Source organism: Aedes albopictus, chromosome 2 (assembly GCF_035046485.1).
Source record: "Aedes albopictus strain Foshan chromosome 2, AalbF5, whole genome shotgun sequence".
Lineage (NCBI taxonomy): Eukaryota > Metazoa > Arthropoda > Insecta > Diptera > Culicidae > Aedes > Aedes albopictus.
The window spans coordinates 429,416,981-429,438,523 of NC_085137.1; the positions used below are offsets into that span (position 1 = coordinate 429,416,981).

The following is a 21,543-nucleotide window of genomic DNA, read 5'->3' on the forward strand; positions in this document are numbered from 1 at the left end:
TTCTTTGGATAGTGCTAGTCACTTGGCTAAGAGCATGCCCACCGGTAGGTTTTTTAATTTGTATCAAAAGCTGGACGTAACCGATTATTCAACAACATCCGGTGGAAATGCTCTTAACTAGAAAGATTCCCATTTCTTGTGCAATTGAGTACTTGCTGAGGTTTGTGCAAATGTGCATCGGTTGTGTGATTCATCAAGAGTAATGTTTACGTATCACGTGGTGATGGAAAAGTGTTCTGTTTTGCGACCATTAACAGTGGATCTTTGCGGTAAACTAACATCGGAACATCAAAATCTACTACAACTATCGAAATTCTATGTGAAAGTTTCAAAGCGACAGTTTGGAAAGGAAACGGAAAATTGACTATTAGAAATGTACGACTATCATCGCTAGAAAACATAGTAACATCGATAGCATTGTGTTTGGAACTGGGTTTGGACTGCGAGCTAATGATTAAACATCGAACATCTAACACGAACGCTCTATAAGAATGACTAGTACTGAGCAGTGGTAGTAGTTGTGATCGAACGATTCAACAGGACGTGCTTCCATTTAATCGCGCAAAGCGGATGTTTTTGTTTGTTCTAGAACAATCAATGGGAGGAGCTTATTTTGCGGAATGAATTTCTACCGTCGAATACCGACTGACTGAGAGATGGGAACATGGGGCAAGGCGGGCGGTGATCGGTGCCAATTATCTGGATTTGCTAGAATCCACTAAGGGAAAGCGAATAGAAGCCTTGTACTTACCATCGGTTTGAAGATGTTCTGGGAGTTTCGGGGCGGTTGCTGGGGCGTCGGTTGCTGGGACGATGGCTGCTGCTGCTGGGACGGTGACTGGGATGATGCATTGTTTCCGGACCGGGGCGTCGGAGGTAGTGGCCGGTTGGCGTTGGCGTTGGTTGGCGGGTCCGGTACTACTATCAGCCGCTGAGGTAGTGCTGGCCGCGACGGAGGTCCCGGTTCCTCCACCGACTGCTGTTTACTTCGGTCGTCGCGCTGCGAGAGGAGAATGGAGAGGTAGGTGGTAGAGTCTTGAACTAATGAGAACAGGAAGACGTATATTGAAAACTGGCAACACTTTTAGGTAAAACAGAATGACTTATCAAAGGACTTCAGTCCACAATATTCTTGAAGGAGGGGTAATATATGACCTATACTGTAACATAAATTCCAGATATTCGTTGAGGATTCTTTTCAAAGTTTTATATATGCTTTTAGAAATCACAGGATTTTATTAAAAACATCTCCGAGAATAACTCCAAGAATATTCTTGTTCTAATCAAAATAATAACAGAACAAAAGCACTCCTAGTAGTTCTCCGGGAAGTTGTCCAGAACATCCTATGAGAATTCCCTTAGCACTTCCACTGGAAATTCATCAAGAAATTGCAACTCTGAAAAATGTACCTATGGAGATTCTTCTGGAAGTTCCATTGACAATTTTTTGTACATGAATCTTTGGTATCTCTTCCAAAAACACCTACAAACATGCTTCAACATTTTTTTATCGAAAGTTTCTTTGAGAAATCTTCCGGAAATTCAAAACTTACTCCAAGAATTCTTCCAGAAGTTTTAGCGTGAGTTCAGACGTTTCTCAAGAAATTCCTCCAGAAGTTGCATCGGGTACTTTCCAGAAGTTTTTTTTTTCGAAAATACTTTCAGAAATTAATCCGTGTGTTCTTTCAGAAGTTCCTCCGGAGATTTTTCCAAGAGTTCTTCCGGAGATCCTTCCGGAAGTTACTCTGGGGATTGTACCATAACTTCCTTCAGGAATTCTTCCGCAAGTTCCTTCGGAAAACCATCGCAAAGCTTCTCTGGAAATTCTCACGGAAGGCTCTCTGGGGCTTTTTGCGGAAGTTTCTCTAGAAATTGTTCCGGAAATATCTTCAGAAATTTATCTGAAAATTCTTTAGGAATTCTTTCATTATCCGGGAAATATACCAGAAATTCTTTCGGGAATTCTTCCGGATGATTTTTTATAGATCCCGAAAAATCCGGAAGATTTTATTTTCGAAAGAAATTCTTTCTAAAGATCCTCGATGAACTTTTGCATAAAATGTTCCGGATTTTTTTTTTTGGGAGTACTCAGAATAATTCTCCCGGAAATTATTTCGAGATATCTACCGAGATATTCCGTCGGGATATCTACCGGAAGCTTTTCCGGTATTTTTTCTGAAATTTTTCCTGCAATAGAAGAATTTATTGGACAATGTTGAATTTTATAAACAAGATTTTGAATGAATTTTAGCTAATTCACGAACGTCAAAAAGAATGAAGGATGCCATTGTTGAAGGAATCCCAGCAAGCATTTTTTGAAGTAGTTGCCACAAAAACGTAAGTGAAAAAAAACAGAGAAGGAGAGCTGAAACGAGCTCAAAAATCTATCAAGGGATACCTGAGAAACGATTTCCTGGAAAAGTACCTGGCGAAGCAAGAATTATTAGAGAATTTGCATGTTGGAGTAAGTTGAGTATTACAGAGGAGAGTCGTGTGGAAATTTCTCCGAAAATGCTTCCAGAAGTTTGCCCGGGAGTTTATCCTGGATTTTTTTGGTAAAATCTTCCGAAAGCTCCTTCAATAAATTATCCAGATGTTTCTTCAAGAAATAATCCAGACGTGCATGCGGGAATTCTTCCAGAAGTTCCTCCAGAAATTCTTAACATTCCTCCAAAAATTGTTTTTTTTTGAAATTTTTCCGAGTTTTTTTTTTGGAAATTTCTCAGAGAATTCTTCCAAGAAATTTTTTATGGAAATTCGAATAAAATAAATTCCGAAAATTTTTCTAGGAGTTCTACCGATAATTTTTGCAAAAATATATGCGGGACTTTTTCCAGAAGCTCCACGCAAAACTCTTCCAGAAAGAGTTGTGAAAATTGTGCCAGAAAGATTTTTCAAAAAGTTTTCAAAAAGTTTCCAGTATTTTTCCGTAAGTTCTGCCTGGAATTTCATCAGAAGTTCTTCGGAGATTCTTTACATAGGTAAAAGAGTTCTTTCAATAGTTCTTCCCAGAAATATTTCAGGAATTTTTCAGGGAATGCTTCCACAACTTCCTCAGGGAATTCTTCCAGATGTTTCAACAAGAGATCTTTTAGAAGTGTCATAAAGTGTTCTTTCAGAAATTTTTCGTTAAGTTCTTCCATTAGGTTTGAATAATTCTAAGTCGTTATGTTGAGGAACACAAAAACTTCACTTGTAGAGCCATCAAATTAAAACTGTATGATTTTTTTCAACTTTCTTTTAAACAAAAAATCCCTAGGAAATTCTCCCAGAAAAAATAAATATGGGATTCTATCAAATGTTTACAGAAGTTCCTCGGAAGTTCTTAAAAGAGTCGTTCTGGTAAATTCATTCAGGATTTTTTCGGAAAATTCTACTAGAAGTCATCATCTTGATGTGCATGCTGGAATTCTTCCAGAAGTTTCTTCAGCGCTTCTAGAAATCTTGCGAATATTATTTCCAAAATTCTTCAGGAAATTTTCCAAAAATTCTTCCAGAAGATTCTCAAGAAAATCTTCCAGAAAAAGTTGTGGAAATTCTTCTAAAAAGTTGGAACTGCTTCAGAGCACGGATGCAAGTTTCTCGAAAAATTCATCAAGAAGTTTCTCTGGAAATTCTTCAGTGTTCTCTCAGCAGTTTCCTGGAATTTCTTTCGCAAGTTCTGCCTGGAATTAAATCGATTTGTTTCAAAGGTTCTTTCAGTAAATCTTACAATAGTTTTTCCGAGCAGTGCTGAAAAAGTCATTTCGTCATATCTCAATTCAACCACCTGCAGCTCACTTTAGAAGCTGAACCTGAGAATATAGCATATGAAAAACTTGTGCGGCTAGACCAGTTCTGCAAGAAAGTCACGGAAAAACCGCTATTTTTGGAATATTTAAGGTAAATGTCACGGACTACCTTCGTAAAATGCCAATGATATTCACGGTGAATATAAATTAGCATTTTTCAAAGGGAGTCCGTGACATTTACCTTAAATATTCCAAAAAATAGCGATTTTTCCGTGACTTTCTTGCAGAACTGAACTAGCCGCACAAGTTTTTCATATACCATATTCTCAGGTTCAGCTTCTAACATGAGCTGTAGGTTGTTGAATTTAGAGATGATGGAATGTAATTTTCAGCACTGCTTTCGAGAATTAATTCCGAAATTTTCCAGGGAATGTTTCCACATGCTCTTCAAAGAGTTCTTGCTAATATTCTACCAAGAGATTTTTCAGAAGAATCGTCCACAAGCTCCTCATTAAGTTCCTGCAGAAAAGGTTCTGATGATTCTTCCAGCTTTTCTTCTGGTTATTCTTTGGAGTGTTGTATCGGAAATTTCTATAAAATTCTTTTAGAAATTCCTCTGGGAATTCTTTTAGGTGTTATTCCGTAAATTCTATCAGAAGTTTCTCCAAATATTCCTCTGGCTATTTACTTAGAAGTTCCTTCAAAGTCTTTCAGGACTTCAACAGAAAATATTAGAGAGTTTCTCCCGGTAACTTGATCAGAAGTTTTTTGAAAAAAAATTGCAAGAGTTTCTCTAGATGTGTTTTATGGGAGTTTATTCAAAAACTGTTCAAAGAATTTCAAGCAATCAATTCCGTCAAGCTATCCTCCAGGATATTCTCAAAGGATTTCCGGAAGGTTTTTTTTCAGAAAATTATTCAAACTTTATCAAAAATTCCACCTAGGCTAAGCTGTATAAACTCCTAGCTGAGTTTCTCCAGCATAGAATTCTTCAGAAATTTCCTCAGAGATTTCTGCAAGAGCTCCTTCATGGATTCCTCCAAGCACAGACAAACAAAACGTCTCACTCTACTCACTATCGGTCGTCTCCCTTTTACGGCGTAGTGCACATTAGACTGGGTCAACAAAGTCGATTTTTTGGAACAAAGCTTTTTCGATTCCTTTTAGCGTCCAAAACAACTGTGCAAAATTTGGGAGCGATTGGTTGCTTCCGTACAGATTGCCCGGTGGTGCTTAACATTTAACATGTAAAGGAATAACATCAATAATAAAATCTCAATTTTTGGCCTAAGTTACCAGGCGAATAACTTTTTTCACAAGCGTCGGATCACTTGCGGTCTTCGGCAAAGTTTTTCGGCATATCCTAGGCTATACTTTAACGTTATTAGTTACATGGTGTTAGACACAAGAATTCAACTTATGAGTAAAATGTAAAAAAGTACGTTTTCCCATACTAACTTCCATACAACTTTCAATCGCGATGCGGAATACGGAGACACAACCAATCGCTCCCAAATTTTGCACAGTTGTTTTGGACGCTAATAGAGATTGAAAAACCTTTGTTCCGGGTTGATATGATCAAGTTTAAAGTTTCTCCATACAACGTTGACCCACTCTAGTGCACATATTGACCCCAACATCCTACTAGGATTAAACGGTTAGCTCAAATACTCAGTAATTTCACAGTTGACGTTTGCTCACAACCGCCATCTAGTTATCGGTTTGTGTAACAGGGCGGTTATGATTTCGTTACGATGATTCAACTCGCAATTTGCACCAATAAATACACTTCCAAAATTTACGAATAAATCTTAAAGGAACACCTTTACGAATTCTTTCAGGAATTCCTGCAGAAAATTCTCTATGGATTTGTACATGCATTTTCGTAGAACTCTCTAAAAGATCTCAGAAATATTTCGTACAATCCATCCCAAAAATCTTCCCAAGGGGTTTTCAGAATTCTACTAAAAATTCATTTGCGGATTTCCAAATAAATTCTTCCTGTGATCTAAAAAGGATTATTACGGATTTTTCTTTTTAGATTTATCCAGAAGCTTCTTCCAAAGATCCCTAAAATAATTCCTTAAGAATTTCTTGTAGAAATCCCACCAATTTCTCCAGGAATTTCTCCAACGATTCACCTAGGATTTCCTCTAATGATTTCTTTATGAATTATTACAATGACTCCTCCTAGGATTCATCGAAAAATACTTCCAAGAACTTCTCCAAGTTTTTTTTTCAAGGAATCCTCCCAAGAAATGGTTTTGGAATGTTGTGTCCTTGGCTTTCTTTTTTTTGGTTCACCAGTTTTCTACTAGGACCTCTAGTTTTCTGATAATATATCAGTAAGTCAAACGCTTTTCTAACTCAGCCGGCATCTCCAGGAATAATCTACTTCCGAAAAATATTAGATTTCCTCTCAGTTTACCTTCAAATTCCCAAATTTTCATGGATTTTTCTTATCTCAATGCAATAGTAAGTATAATCTCCATTGAGGAAACATCATATCTTCTTATTATTATTATTATTATTATTATTATTATTATTATTATTTTTATTATTATTATTATTATTATTATTATTATTATTATTATTATTATTATTATTATTATTCTTAGTATTACTGATTTTCTTTGCTAAATCGCCCAAATAGCTTCTCACAGGATCACGGGGCATACCAGAGGCTCCGTTTTCCGTTAAACTCTTCTTAAACCTCCTGAAATCACTTCAAACGCCATGAACTCCCCATGAACTCTACTGGAGGCCGATGAGATCGCCAGAAATCCACCAAAACTTCTAAAACAAATTGAAGCTCCTTGTAAACCTGAAACTTTTGTAGATTTCCCTTAAACCCTACGGAAGCCCCTGAAACGCCCTAAAATCAACTGAAACGCTTCGAAACCCTACAGAAAACTTCTCTGAGATTCCAGTAGACTTTTCTTACCCTCTTCTGAAGCCTCTTGGAGCCCCTGAAATCTAAAGAAAATGCTTTGAAACTCCGTGCATTCATCATGAAACTCCTAAAACGTTCTCAAAATCTCTTGAAACGCCTCCTTTATGTTCCCCGAACATCCGGAGGACCCTGGACACCCCTCTAAAAGCCCCTCAAAACCCAAATCCCAAAAAAAAAAACACTAAAACGCTATGAAACCTCTATGAAACCCATTTGAAACCTTCTTGAGCTCTTCTGGGAGCCCTTTAAGCCCTCTACCCCCAGGAACCCCATGAGAGCCTCTGAAATCTGATGGGAAGTCTCTTGAAAGTCCCTTTAAATCCCTATTAAGCCCCTCTGAACCCCCATTAGCTTTGAAAAGAATTCAAACTTTTCCTGGAGTGTATGAAATGTCTATCGAAACCCTATGAAAACCTGAGACTTCCGTAGATTTCCGTCAAACCCTACTGAAACGCTTTGAAACCCTTCAGAAGACCCCTCTGAGACCCCCGTAGGTTGCCCTTACACTATTCTGAAACCCCTTGAAGCTACCGGAAATCTAAAAAAATGCCTTGAAATCCCGTGCAGCTATCATGAAACCCCTCCGTAAAGCTTCCAAAAACGTTTTGAAACACGCTAAAACTCTTCTGAATGTGCCTGAAACACCGCCCCCCCCCCCCCCCCCAATCCCTTGAAACCCCTCTGAAAGACCTTCAAATCCTAAACGTCCTGAAATCCACAGCTTTCTCAATACGAAGTCTTCGTTTTCAAAATAGATGGTAGGTTTGTGAGATCTTTTCCCATGGGACTTACCGGTTGCGGTTTCTGATTTCGGTTGGCATTCGGCGGAGGTTGTTGCTGTTGCTGCTGCTGTTGTTGCTGTTGCTGTTCGACACTCTGCATCAGCGTCCGGCCCTCCTGGATCTGCTGGAAGTTTCGCCGAAGCGTATCCCCACCGGGGGCCTGAATGATCGACGACGGTTCACCGGCCGTGGGCAGTTCCTCTTCCTCGTTCTCCGAACCCGAGTACCGGTAGTCATCGCGTTCCTTTTCCTGTTTGCGTTTCTTACACCTGCAATCGCAGAGAGGGACATTTTCCTGGTTAGTTTGGCTCTTTGATGGCAGTTCACCGTAAGGGGGAAGACACTCACCTATCGATATGGTCTTTCAGCTGTATCCGCACCTGCCGTTCCGTGGGCTGCTCCTTGATGAACGGGTGCTTCAGTAACTGTTCCGTGTAAGGCCGTTGATGATAGTCTTTCACTGCAGGGGTGGGACGAGAAGGAAATGAAGATTAATCGATGATAATCGAGTTTAAACTTTTTTCCCATGTTTTAATTAATTTATGTGCAGCCAACTCCTGAAAGGGAGTCGACACTACTGCAATCGGTGTAGTGAGCGAGCGAGGAGCAAGAGCAGTGCGATGTGCCCCACAAGAAACTAGGTCCGCGATGACATCCGGTGCCAAAAGAGTGGCAGGCAACTGTGGCAGACAGCATTAATTAGAACCATTCACGGCTGCCTAGTGCTGACTTGGCCGGAATATGCCGGGTACTATGATTCACACCATCAGGGAGGACAAGTTTAACGGAGCCAAGCTCCATCGTCGCTCCACTCATGGAAAAATTAAAAACTTTTACATTGGGGTTTGGGCCGATGGTTCAGGTATGCATGTTAGAACACAGTGCAGCAGAGGAGTGAATGAAGATGGAGAAGTTGTGCATCGCCGAGATAAGTGCACCATAGCTGATAAAAGGTTATTGCAGTAAATTTTGGATGCAACTTTGTCGTATGTGCTTGGCCTTGCTCTTCTCGACTCGTCGAAAAACGGAGAGATGGCGGCACTGTATTGTGTGAGTAAAGCAAACGAATTTCTGAGTGGATGAAAATTGTAAACTTTATCGTTGCTGTTGACGTTTGTTCAAGTTATTAGCAATTTGCTCGAAGGATGTGGGTGATAACGTTAGTCAAAGAGATTGTTAGTTGCATAAATTGTTAGTAAAACAGATAAAAAGACATATAAGGTGTACCGACAAGACTTTTCAAGTTACTGTCTGACCTGACCCAGATGATATGGTGAACATTTGCATTACTGCCAAAAATTAGGGGAAGGACTTTTGAACTGCAGTATGCGATGACTTCCTTGAAAGTATCCTTACCATCATGCGGTAAATACACCGATAAATAAACGTATTTCCAGCTCCCAGGTCTCCAACAATCCAATAGATACATCGATTATGATACCACATAAATTTCTATTGGTTAGTTTAGAGGCGAGTGTAGCAACGATTGCGTTGTTGACAAGCACACATGCTCGAGGCATGACATGCGAGTTTGCCATTTTATTTTTACTGAAAGTAGCAAACACCGGGTTCACAAGGGTTTCTAGATGGAAATTCCCCTTACGAAAGTAAGGTTTTTGGGCTAGTCACTTGGGCTGTATCATTTTGCATAAGCCTGCAAAGATTGATCGTTGCTGTTCTTTTATGCTGAAGATTGATCTGCTGAGCTATGCTAACTGTGATCACTACCAAAACTAGGCAAGATTAAACTCTTTACAATCAAAGCACAACAAAAAAAAACAGCAGCAATAAAAGCAGATCGGTATCGATTGGAAAGCGCTAAAGGCGAGGATGTACAGAATACACTGTGTTAATCGCATGATGCGAAACCATATAGGCACAAATTTAAACTCATCAATGACATCTTCATTATCCCGCCCTTATTCAGTCTCAAATTTGAGATTGAAGAAAGGCAGCTGATTGTCTCGGAGAAACACAAGGTCCATCGCGCTATTGCACCCGTCTGCGCAGTAAGGTCTTAATACTGTGGAGGGTGCCCTAGTACTCCAAAGGATTCGTTTTCAATTAGGTTTCTATTAGACATCCCTAGTCAAACATCCCTAGTCAAACACCACGAATTAGGGATCACCTTAGTGAACTCCTACCACTGGTCCGTAGTGCTATTCTTAACCAGTTGAATTAGCCCCGCTACCGACACTACAGAGCTACCTATGCTAATCGGGAAAAGAAGTTAATATTGATACGGGCTCAAACAGCTAACCAAAAAATGAGAGAATACGAAGAGTCACTTTTGGGATTCTTCCAGGAATTTCACCAGAGATTTCTTTCGGGATTTATTCAAAAGCACTTTCCTGGATTGCTTCAGAAATTTACTCCGGGGTACCTTCAGGAACTCCTTCCTAAATTTCTGCAGGGATTCCTACCGAAATTTCATCAGTACTACACCTAGAGGATTTGCGCGATTTCTCCAGGTGTTCCTCCGGCGATTCCTTCAGGAATTTCTTTAGGTACCTTGGAAATCTTGGATCCATCTAGGAAATTCTTCCGGTAGTCTACCAAAAACATTTTCCGGTATTCCTTCAAGAACTACTCTCAGGATTGCTTCCAGAACTTCTTCCGGGATCCCTCCCGGAATTCCTTCAGGGGTTCCAACTGAAACGCCATCCGGGATTCCTCCAAGATTGGTATTGTTTCAAAAACTCCTTCCTGAATTCCACCAACAACTTCTTCCGGAGTTCCGTTGGGAACACGTTCTGGGATTCCTCTGGGAGCTCTTACGGGAATCCTCCACAAGCTTCTCTCGGTATTTATTCAACAAATTCTTACGGGACTCTTTCAGTAACTACTAGCGAGATTGCTTCAAGAGCTTCTTCCGGGATTCCTTCGGGAACTCCTACCAAGAACCTCTTCCGGGATGCCTCCAGGAACATCCTTCGAGATCTTCTTCCGGAATTCCTCCGGAAACTCTTTCCGGGATTCCTTCTAGAACTTCTCTGGGAATCCTCCAGGAACTTGTCACGGGATTCTTTAATAAACTGCTTCTTTTGTGAACTCTTTTCAGGATTACTTCAGCCGTTCCTCCTGAAATTCCTTCAGAAGTCCATTCCGGAATTCTCCCAGATGTTCCTGGGATAAATCCACCCGGAGTTCATTTCGGAATTCTTTCAGGAGGTTTTTGAGGCATTCTTTGTTGAATTACTCAAGGAGTTCTTCATGAAGTGCCTACAGAAATCCATGAGAAATTCCTCCAAACATTGTTTAAGGAATTCTTCCATAAGCTTTGTGAGAAATGCCCCCTGATGTTTCTTTTCCGGGATTCCATTTTTTAAGAAATTATAAAAGAAACTATTGGGAGAATCTCGGAAGGATTTTCGGTAGGAATCTTAAAAGGAATTCCGGGAGGATTCTTGGGAACAATTCCTGGAGGTTTTTTCAAGCTTTTGGAGGTATCTCGGAAAGAATCGCGTGAAATCGCAGTAGAAATCTCAGAAAGAATCCCAGAGGGAACTTCTGAAGTAATAACAAGCAGATTCTCAAATGGAAGCTTCCCGAGAAATGACAGAAGGAGCTCTTGCTGGGGTAATCTGATATTGTATTTCTGAAGCAATCGTATAGGCAAATCCTGGATGAATATCGGAACGGATTCGTAAAGACATTTCGGAAGTAATTTCTGGAGGAATCCACTTTCTTTCCCGTCCCGAAGTTCAACATCTCAATAGATTATGGGCAGCAGCGCCAACAATTAGGCTTTTTCTTGAAGTGACTAGCGTATCGGGAGTGCTCAACGGTGTGGCACCGAAGTAGCAGTAGAACCAACCAAGTTTAAAGAAAAGGACCGGAAAGCAAAGGCGATGTTGGTGAGCTATGTAGCGGACAAATGCTTCAAGCTCTGAAAATCATTTGGGAGAAGGCTACCACGGAGCTGATGTGAGAAAACCTTTAAGCAGCAGTTGTCAAGAAGTCTTTTGTACGTCAAAGGCTGATTTGGAAGCAACTCGCTAAATTGATGATGCCAGAAGGTACGGAAATGCGGAGTCATTTAAACGCAACGCTGGCTGAAGGGGATTTGGCATCGCAGCTATTCTTGACGCTGCCTGATTCCTTTGACCCACACGTGACTGCACTGAAAAATGTTGAAGAAGCGGTTTACCGGAAGATGTCGGTAAAAGTGATCACAAGAAAGACTATGGCAGTAACACTAAAAATGGATTCATGTAGAAGTTTCATCATGATTTTTTTTTTCAGAAGACCTCTCAGGAAGAGCTCGACAGGAGTACCGTCAGAGATAACTCCAGGAGTTCCTTCAGAAATTCTTTCAGGAGGATCCAGGGACGCCTCCTAGAGATATATCAGAGATTCGTCCAGAAGATCCCTCAGGGATTCCCATCGGAGATCCTTCAGAGATAAGTCTGAGAGTTCTTTCAGGGGTTCCTTCTGAAGTTTCGTCAGAGATTCCTCCAGGAGATCCTTCAGGAATTCCAACAAGAAATTTCTCCTGGTGTTCTGTAGAGGCCGTTCATGGAGATGCTTCAGGGATCATTCCAAGAGTATTATCAAGAGTTCTTATGGGAATTCCTTCTAGCACCGCTCCTGGAATTCCTTCGGGGTGCCTCACGGAAAATTTTCAGAGATTCTTCCAGGAGCTCTTTTAGGGATTTATCTTGAAGTTTTTTTTAGATATTCCTACAGAAGTTCATCCAGGGATTATTCCAGCAGTTCGAAGATTCATGCAGTAATTCTTTCAAGGATTGCTCCAGAAGTTCCTTCGGTGATCTTTCCAGGATTTCCTTCAGGGATCTCCCTAATAGTTCCAGGAGGATTCAGAGATGCCTCCATGTGTTCATTATAAACCTTCAGAAGTTCCCTCAACTATTTCAAAAGGAATTTGCTCATATATCCTTCCAAAAGCTCCTTCAGAGGTAATTTCTGGAGTATTCATAGATGCCTCCTGGAGATCCATCAGGAATTCCGTTCCTTCAGGGATCTTCCTAATAGTTCCAGCAGGATTCATAGATGCCTCCGTGTGTTCATGAAAAATCCTGTAGAAGTTCCCTCAGCTATTCCAAAAGGAATTCGCTCAGGTATCCTTCCAGAAGCTCCTTCAGAGGTTATTTCTGGAGTATTCATAGATGCCTCCTGGAGATCCATCAGGAATTCCGTAAGAAGTTCCTTCAGGAACTTCCCGCAGGAGGTTTTTAGAAATTAATCTAGGAGTTCCTGCAGGGATATCTTCTGAAGTTCCTTTAAGAATTCTTACAGGAGTTCTTACAGAAATTAGTGCTGGAGTTCGTTCAGAGATTATTCCAGAAGTTTCAGGGATTCTTGTCATTTTTTCAAAGATTCCTCCTGAATTTCATCAGGGATTCCTCCAAAAGTTCCTTCAGAAATCTCTCCCTGCAGAGATCTATCCAAGATTTCCTTCAGAGATTCTTACAGGAGGAACCAAGGATACCTCCAGGAGAATTGAAGGATTACCTTAGAAGTTAATTCAGGGATTCCTACAGAGCCCCTTCAAGGATTAGTACAATAGTTTCTTCTAAGATTCCTTCTAAGATTGCTCCTGGACTTCCTATGGAAGTACCTCTTGGAATTCCTTCAAGGATTCCGCCTAGAATTCCATCGAGGATTTCTGCTGGAATTCCTTCGGGGATTCTTTCTGGAATTCCTGGAATTTCTCCTAGAATTTCCTCAGAGATTTTTCCTGGAATTATAGTTTTTGTTGATTCCTCCTAGAAGTCCTTCGGAGATTCTTTCTCGAATTCCCACTGGAACTCTTTAGCGCCTACTGGAAATCCTTTGGAGATTCCTGCGGAAATTTATTTGGGATAACTGCTAGAGTATAGCTTCCCAACCTTCGTTTCGCGACCTCCCAACCGCTTGCAGGCACGCTTCGATTGTTTTACGAAAACTTGTGTGAAGAATTAGCATTAAGTTAAAATTCACAAATACAAAAAAAAAATGTTTTACGAAAAGCGCAGTGACGACAGACTGGGGGGTCGCGAGAGCCAAGTTTGGGAACCGTGGCGCTAGAGTTTCTTTGGAATTCGTGCTGGAATTCTTTCAGAATTTCCTCTTGAAATTTCTGCGGTGATTCCTCCTGAAATTCTTTTAGGAGTTCCTCGTGGGAATCCTTCAAAAATTCCAACTGGATATTTTTCGATTATTCATCCAAGAAATCCTTTGAAGATTCCTTTACGAAATCCCTTGGAAATCCCCAATGGAATTACTTTGGGGATGTCTCCTAAAATTCTTTTGGGAATTCCTTAGGGGATTCCACGAGAAATTCCTTTAGGGATTCGGTCAGGAGTTCTTCCAGGGTCGCTCTTGGATTTATTTTTGGAGATTTTTCCAGGAGGATTCACGGATACCTTTAGGACTTACATCAGAAGTTTCTCCAGAAGCTCATTCAGGAATTGTTACAGGAGTTCCTTCAGAAATTCTAGTAGGAGTTCCTTCTAGAATTTCCATAGAATTTTAATAAGGCATATCTCCAGAATATTCTTGTGGGATCTCATGGAGTTTCTACAAGAATTTCCTCCAGGATTTCCTTTTGGAATTCGTCCTGACATTCCCTTGGGATTCCTCCTGGAAATCCCCCAGGAACACCTCCTGCAAATCCTTCACCCTACCCGGAAAGATCCTCTGGAGATTTCTCTGAAAATCCTTCGAAGATTCCGCCTGGAAATCCTTCACAGATTCCATCCGGAATTGCTTCGGGGATTCACCCTTAAATTCCTGCATGCATTTCTCCTGGAGTTCCTTCGGGGATTCCTCCTGGACTACCTTTGAAGATCCCTCCTGGAATTCCTTCGAAGATTCCTCCTGGAAATTCCTCGAAGATTCCTCCTAGAATTTCTCCTGGATTTCTTCTGATATTCCGTCGTGGGTTCCTACTGGAATTCCTTCAAGGTTTCTCCTTCGGAGATTCCTTCTGGAATTCTTTCGAGGATTCCTCTTGGAATTCCTTCGGGGATTCCTCCTAGAGTTCCTACGGAGATTCCTCCTGAACTTGCTTCATAAATTCCTTCTGAAATTCATCCGGGGATTCCTCTTGGACTTGCTTGATGGATTTCTTCTGAAATTTCTTCGGAGGGACTCCTGGACTTCATACGGAGAATTCTTTTGGAATTATTTCGGGGATTCCTCCTATAGTTCCTTCGGGAATTCCTCCTAGACTTCTTTCGAAGTCTCTTCCTGAAATTCTTTCGGGGGTTCCTCTATATATTCCGTTGGGGATTCCTCCTGGACTTTTTCCAGGGATTTCTCCTGGACTTTCCCGAGGATTACCTCCTAGAATTCCGTCAGGGTTTCCTCTCGGAATTTCTTTGGTGATTCCTTTTTGAATTTCTATGGAGATTTCTTCGGGGATCCCTTATGGATTTCCTTCCGGAATTTCTCCTGGATTTCGGGAATTCCTCTTGGTATTCCTTCGGGGATTCTTCCTTGAGTTCCTTTGGGTATTCCTTCTGGAATTTCTTGGGCTTCCTATGGAAATTTCTCATGAAATTCCTTCGATGATTTCGCCTTGAATTCCATGGAGAATTTCTGCTGGAATTCCTTCGGGGATTACTCCTAAAATTCTTTTGACAATTTCTCTTCGAATTCCCTCTGGGATTTCTCCTGGAATTCTTTCAGAGGTTCCTCCTGGGTATTTGTGTTGATTCTTCCTAGAAGTCTTTTGGAGATTCTTTCTCGAATTTTCTTAGAAAACCCCACTGGGATTCTTTTAAGGATTCCTACTGGAAATCCTTAGTGGATTACTGCTGAAATTTCTTTGGAATTACTGTTGGAGTGTCTTTGGAATTCGTGCAGGAATGCTTTTAGAATTTCCTCTTGAAATTCCTACGGCGATTCCTCCTGGAATTATTTTAGAAGTTTCTCATCAGAACCTTTCAAAGATTCCTCCTAGATATTTTCGATTATTCCTCCTAGAAACCCTTTGAAGATTCCTTTACGAGATCCTTTGGAAATTCCCACTAAAATTACTTTGAGGATGCCTCCTGAAATTCTTTTGGGGATTCCTGCTGGAATTCTCTTGGGGTTCCTGCTGGAATTATTTCGGGGAATCTTCCTGGAATTTCATCGGGGATTCTTCCTAGAACTCGAACCGATATTACTCTTCGAGAGATTCTTGAACCAGCAAAGATTTCTGCAGAATCTTCTTCAGGGTTTGGTAAAGCAATTTCTGCAGGGATTAGTTTAGAATTTTCGTCTTGGATTCGTCCAGGATTTTCTTCAATGCTCCTCTTCAAATTCCTTCGGAGATTCCTTCCGGAATATGGTAAAATTTTGGTGTCGCCGATTCACGCCGCCGCCGCCGTCGAGCAAAATATAGTCAGCACACAAGTCTAGGCACAGTAAGCATAAAGCCGCATGACACCATGAGCTAGTATGCAAAATATGCCCGGAGTCCGAAAATGGCGGCCATAATATCCAAGATGGCGCTCTCAAATCCAAAATGGCAACCCACAATTCAAGATGGCGGCTGTTTAATAGAGCTTTTAAACAATGTAGCATTGATATGTTTGGTATGGGGAAGATGTCTGGAGACCAACAATGGCGACTAGAATATCCAAGATGGCGTCTCAAAATTCAAGATGACGGCTGTTTAATGGAGTTTTAGGCTCTGGTATGGGGAAGAAGTCTGGAATCCAAAAATAACGACCAAAATTTCTAACCCGCTCTCCCTACCCCCGAGATCCTCCCAAGGGCGTAGCAAGCCTTTCGGTTAGGGGGGCGAGCACCCTTAGCAAATTTATACGTACTAGCTTTTATAACTAAACGCAACACGATAACATTCAATAAAATAACATTATATTCTAAAAGCATTATTTAACGCAGTTGTAATTCATACAAAACGTTGAAAACAACTCAAGAAAATTTGGAGAAAATCTTTGCGGTATTCCCGAGGAAATTTCTGAAGAAGTCCTTTGACAAACTTTTGGAAAATCCGTGAAGGGCTTCTGAGAGGAACACTCTAAGAACATATCTGGAAAAAACTCCTAGAGGAATCTCTTAAGGGATTCTAGAAACAAAAATCAATGGATTACTGCTTGAAGGAACTCTTGGAGGAAAACAGATCAGGATATATTCCTCAAACAATCGCCAAACGCATATCAGAACGAATTCCTCCGCAGGAGCTGCAGATGATATTCGTGAAGGAATTCAAAGATGGATCCCTGAACAAATCCGCGGATGAACTCCTGAAAGGTTTCTGGGTGACAATTGTGAAAGAATTCCTGGATGACGTTTTGGAGAATTTCCTGGCTCCTGTATGTATCCCACTAAAATTATCTTAAGAAATCCCAATACAAATCGCTAGTATTTCCTTAGAAATTCTTGAAGTGATTCAGAAAAATCTTTAGGTAATCCTGGAGAAATTCTTGGGTGCATCCCTGGAAAGATGATGGCAGATTTTTCTGATGAAACCCTGAATAAATTTTTGAGGAGATTCCGAGCGGAATTTATAATCACTAGAAGACCTTCTGAATCCATCCTATGAAGAATTCCCGGAGCAATCCGTAAAGAAATTTCTGGATGGATTTCTGGAATTTCTGCAGGAATACCTAAAGGAAATCCTGGAGGAAACTCTGCAGGATTTCCTGCAGGGATCCCTGGAGCAACTTCTGAAAGTATACCTGGAGAAATTTCTGAAGAAATCCCTGAAGGAATTACTGGAGGAATTCCTGGAGGAATCCTTAAAAGAATTCTGGGAGGAATCCCTGGAGAAATTTCTGAAGAAATGTGAGGAATTCCTCGAAGAATTCCTAGAGGAATTTCTGGAGGGATTTCTGGAATAATTCCTGGAGAAAATCCCTGGAAGAAATCTTTGAGAAATCCCTGGAGGATTTAATGTAGGAATCCCTGAAACAATCTCTGGAGGCAATCCTGGAGGAATGCTTGGAGGAACTTCTGGACAAATTCCTGACGGAATCCCTGTTGAAATTATTGGTGCAATTCCTGGAAGAATTGCCGGTGAAATCCCTCGATCAATTCCTGTCCTTAGAGAAATTCGTGGAGATGTTCCTGGAAGAATCCCGGGAGCAATTCCTGGAGGAATCTCTGGAAGAACACCTGAAAAAAATTGCTGGATAAATTCCTGGAAGAGTTTCTAGGCGAATTCCTGGAGGCATTCCTGGAGGTAAATCCCAAGGGAAATCCCTAGATCAATCCCTGAAGGAATTCTTGGAGAAGAAATTTCTTGATAAATACCTTAAGGAATCCCTGGAAAAATTCCTGGTGGAATTTCTGGAAAAATTCCCGGAAGAATTTCTGAAGGAATCTGTGGGAGATATCTGGATAAATTCCTGGAGGAATTACTGTAGAATTTTCTGAAGGAATTCTTGGAGGAGTTCCTAAAGGAATTCGTGAAGACATTTTTGGGGTTATTCCTGGAGGAATTTTTGGAGGAATTCCTGGAGGAGTCCATGGAGAAATTCATGGATGAAATCCTGGAGAAATGCCTAGAGAAACTCTTGGAGGAATCCCTGAAGGAATCTCTGGAGGAATTTTTGGAGGGGTTCCTGAAGAAATTGATAAAGAAATTCCTGTGGTAATCCCTGGAGGAGTCCATGCAGAAATTCCTGAATGAAATCCTGGAGAAATGAGTAGAGAAATTCCTGGAGGAATCCCAGAAAGAATTTTTGGAGAGCTCCTGGAGTGATACCTGGATAAATTCCAGGAGGAATTCCTGGGGAAATTGCTGAAGAAATTCTGGAGAAGTTGCTGCAGACATTCTAAAAAAAATCCTGGATAAATTTATGGAGGAATTAATGGGATTATTTCTGAAGGAATTCTTGAAATATTTCCTGGTATTTCAGAAATTCCTGGGTGACATCTTGGTGGATTGTCTGGAGGAATACCTGGAACAATGCATAGAGAAACATCTGAAGAAATCTTTATAGAAAACTCTGGAAGAATTCCTGGAGAAATCTCAGGAGGAATTCTTGGAAAAATCCCTGGAGGAATCTCTGGAGAAATTCCTAGAGGAATCCCTGGAGAAATCCTTGGAGGAATCCCTGGAAGAATTCCCGAAGGAATCCCTGGAGGAATCTCTATTGGAATTTCTGGAGGAATCTCTCGAGAAATTCCTAGAAAAATCTCTAGAAGAATTTCTGTAGGTATTCCTGCAGAAATTCCTGAAAGAATCTTAAAGGAATCCCTGAAGGAATTCCCAGATAAATACCTCCTGAAAGAATCCATTCATGAGTTCCTGGAGGAATCCTTTGACGAGGAATCCCTAGGAAGAATTTCTGAAGAAACCACAGGAAGAATTCCCGAGGGAATCCAAGGAGGAGTTTCTGAAGAGATACTAGGAGGAAGTACTGGAGAAATCGCAGAAAGAATTCTTGGAAAAATCTTGAAGAAATCTTAAGACGAGTTCGTGCAGGAACACCTGGAGGAATCCTTGTAGCAGATCCCAAAAGAATCCCTGGAGAAACACCAGGGTTAATTCTTGGAGGAGTTTCTTAAAGAATAACAGTAGGAATCCATGAAGAAATCCCAAGAAGAGTTCCTGAAGAAATTCTCGGAGAAATTTTCAAAATAACTTCTGGAGCTGTTCCTGAAAGAGTCACAGAAGGAATTCTTGGAGGAATTCCTAAAGAAACCCCTATGAGGAATCCCGGAGGCAATCCCGTGAGGAATACCTTAGAATATCCAAAGAGAGCTATTTCAACGAACTCTTGGAACCAATTCTGTAGGGATCCCAAGAAAAAGTCTGAAAGAATCCATGTCTGCAGTAATTTCTGGACGAATTATTGAAAGAATCCTTGGATGGCCTCCTAAAGGTTTTTTAGTACAATATTTTTAAGGAATTCCTGGATTATTTTTTTAATAATCTCTAGTAATTTTTTCGGAAAGAATTCCTGAAAGAAACTCCTACATAACTACTTCGAATAATTCCAGATCAAATTATTGGTGTAATCTCTAGAGGAAATTTTAAAGGAAAACATGTAGAAATTCCTGAAGAAATCTCTGAAAGAATACCTGCAGAAATATCTAAAATATCTAAAAGGATCACTGGACAAATTCCTATGGGAATCCTCGAAGAAATTCCTGGAGGAATCGTCGAAGAATGCACTGGGACAATCACTGGAAGAACCTTTAAAGATCATATACCATGAGAAATTCCCGGTGGAATGGTAAGAGTAATTTTTGAAGGAATCACTGAACGAAGCTATGGAAAAATTGCTGGAGAAATTTCTCGATACATCCTTGCAGAAGTATTTGTAAAAATTTTTGGATGAAATGGTCCGTGAGAACAATTCCTAAAGTATTTCTTGGGACAAATTGAAACAATCACTATTGGAACCCCGCAAACGAACATGGAGGAATTCCCGCGAAGGAAAAATTCTTGGAGAAGCCCCTTGAGGAATTCCTGAAGGGAACTAGTGAAAATTCATGAATTTTGACCTACCAAGCTTTTTATTTGGCAAAATTCTATGATAAAATTGAAGTGATGTTCTTAGAGAGATACTTGGCGAAATTTCTTGTGATTTTCGAGAAAAGTAGTTATGAATAAAATCCTAAATTTTTTTTTAAATCATCATATTCGATTTATATTAAGAAGATCATTTAAAGCCTCACACAACATATTCAAGAATGCAATGTGTTAAATGTTGATAGCAATGTTCGTTACAAACAAATTTCTTACATAATGTTATACAGAGTGTCAAAAAAAATGTGTTACGAGTTGGAATGTTTCAAAGAAATGCCAACTACTAAACTACCACTTTCAGTCATAAATAGCCTATTGGTCTAACACAAAACGACGGAGGATAATTGTTTGATTTAACACCCCGATCCGCAGTGATGTAAACTGATTAAGCGGTTACTTCCAATAGGTGTTCATTTTCCAAACCGAAAGCTTACACTAATAGACCCATTCAATCAAATTAATCCTTACAGCTTCCGATCGATCGAACAAATCGGCGCGGCGGCGCTTGGCCGGCCTCTGATATAACCGCAAGATAAAAATCATCCCTCGCAAGCTCTCTGCGCGCCCCGAAAATCCAATCAATTTATCGACGATCATATTTTACATCTGTGTTCCAATCTCGCTTCCAACACCCGAGAAAAACTCGACTCGCGTGCCCATCGCCATAAAATGCCCATATGATTAATGATTATTTAATGATTTCACGCGCTCCTTCTGGGCACGGGGGGCTTTTCGGAATCGGGCTAACCATTAAATGGATTGGAATCTGACATGCCAACTGACACGCTAAACCTCCCTGCCCTACCCTTTGGGGGTCGAACAACAACCTACCTAGCACCGTATCGATGAATCCGTGGAACTTTTTGGACCACTTTTTCGATTTCAGTCGTGGCGGTGGATTCCGCGGAATGAGGAACAGGGCCCGCATCGGGTGCAGATCACATAGGGGTGGTTGCGACTCGGCCATCTCCAGCGCAGTGATGCCCAGTGACCACAGGTCGGACCGGTTGTCGTATGTGGCGTCGCGATTCTCGTCGCAAGCGATCACCTCGGGAGCCATCCAGTACGGGGTGCCGATGAAAGTGTTCCGCCGACCGATGGTTTTGTCCAACTGTGCCGACACGCCGAAGTCCACCAGTTTGACCTCAGCGTTGTCCGTCAGGAGCACATTCTGGCCCTTGATGTCCCGGTGTATCACTTTGTTCGTGTGCAGATAGCTGAGACCCCGCAGGATCTCCCGGCAGATGTACGCTATCCATTCCTCCTTCAGGCTCTGGCCTTTGGTCGATTTGACCAGATCGGTTACGGAACCGGCCCCGCAGTACTCCATGACCAGCCACAGCTGGTCATCTTTGCCGGCCGAGGTCTTCTTGATAAATGCACCATAGTATGTGGCAATGTTCCGGTGGTTGGAGTACTTTTTGAGCACGTTGATCTCCAGTTTGATTTCCTCCTCCTCCTCTTCGGTGACGTCCATCACCTTAATGGCAGCGAGTTGTCCAGTCTTTGTGTGGCGACCCTGGGGAAGTGGAGAGAACGAAAAGACAGAGTTAGTTTCATGATTAATTTTATTAGTTGATTTTAAAACATTTATTGTTTGTGCAGTAGACAAGCTTCAGTATGAAATGACAGCAACCG

The 21,543-nt window shown here is 41.0% G+C and overlaps 1 protein-coding gene across 1 annotated transcript in view; it reads right to left on the reverse strand.

Annotated features, from left to right (window-relative positions):
* The window catches only part of LOC109406566 (serine/threonine-protein kinase mig-15), a gene marked incomplete in the record, with an annotated part of 267,320 nt that overhangs the window by 96,652 nt on the left and 149,125 nt on the right, over positions 1-21,543 (reverse strand). Inside the window, 4 exon segments of the mRNA XM_062853630.1 lie at positions 752-1,000; positions 7,477-7,735; positions 7,815-7,926; positions 20,737-21,424. Of these exon segments, the coding sequence (XP_062709614.1) occupies positions 752-1,000; positions 7,477-7,735; positions 7,815-7,926; positions 20,737-21,424 (1,308 nt within the window).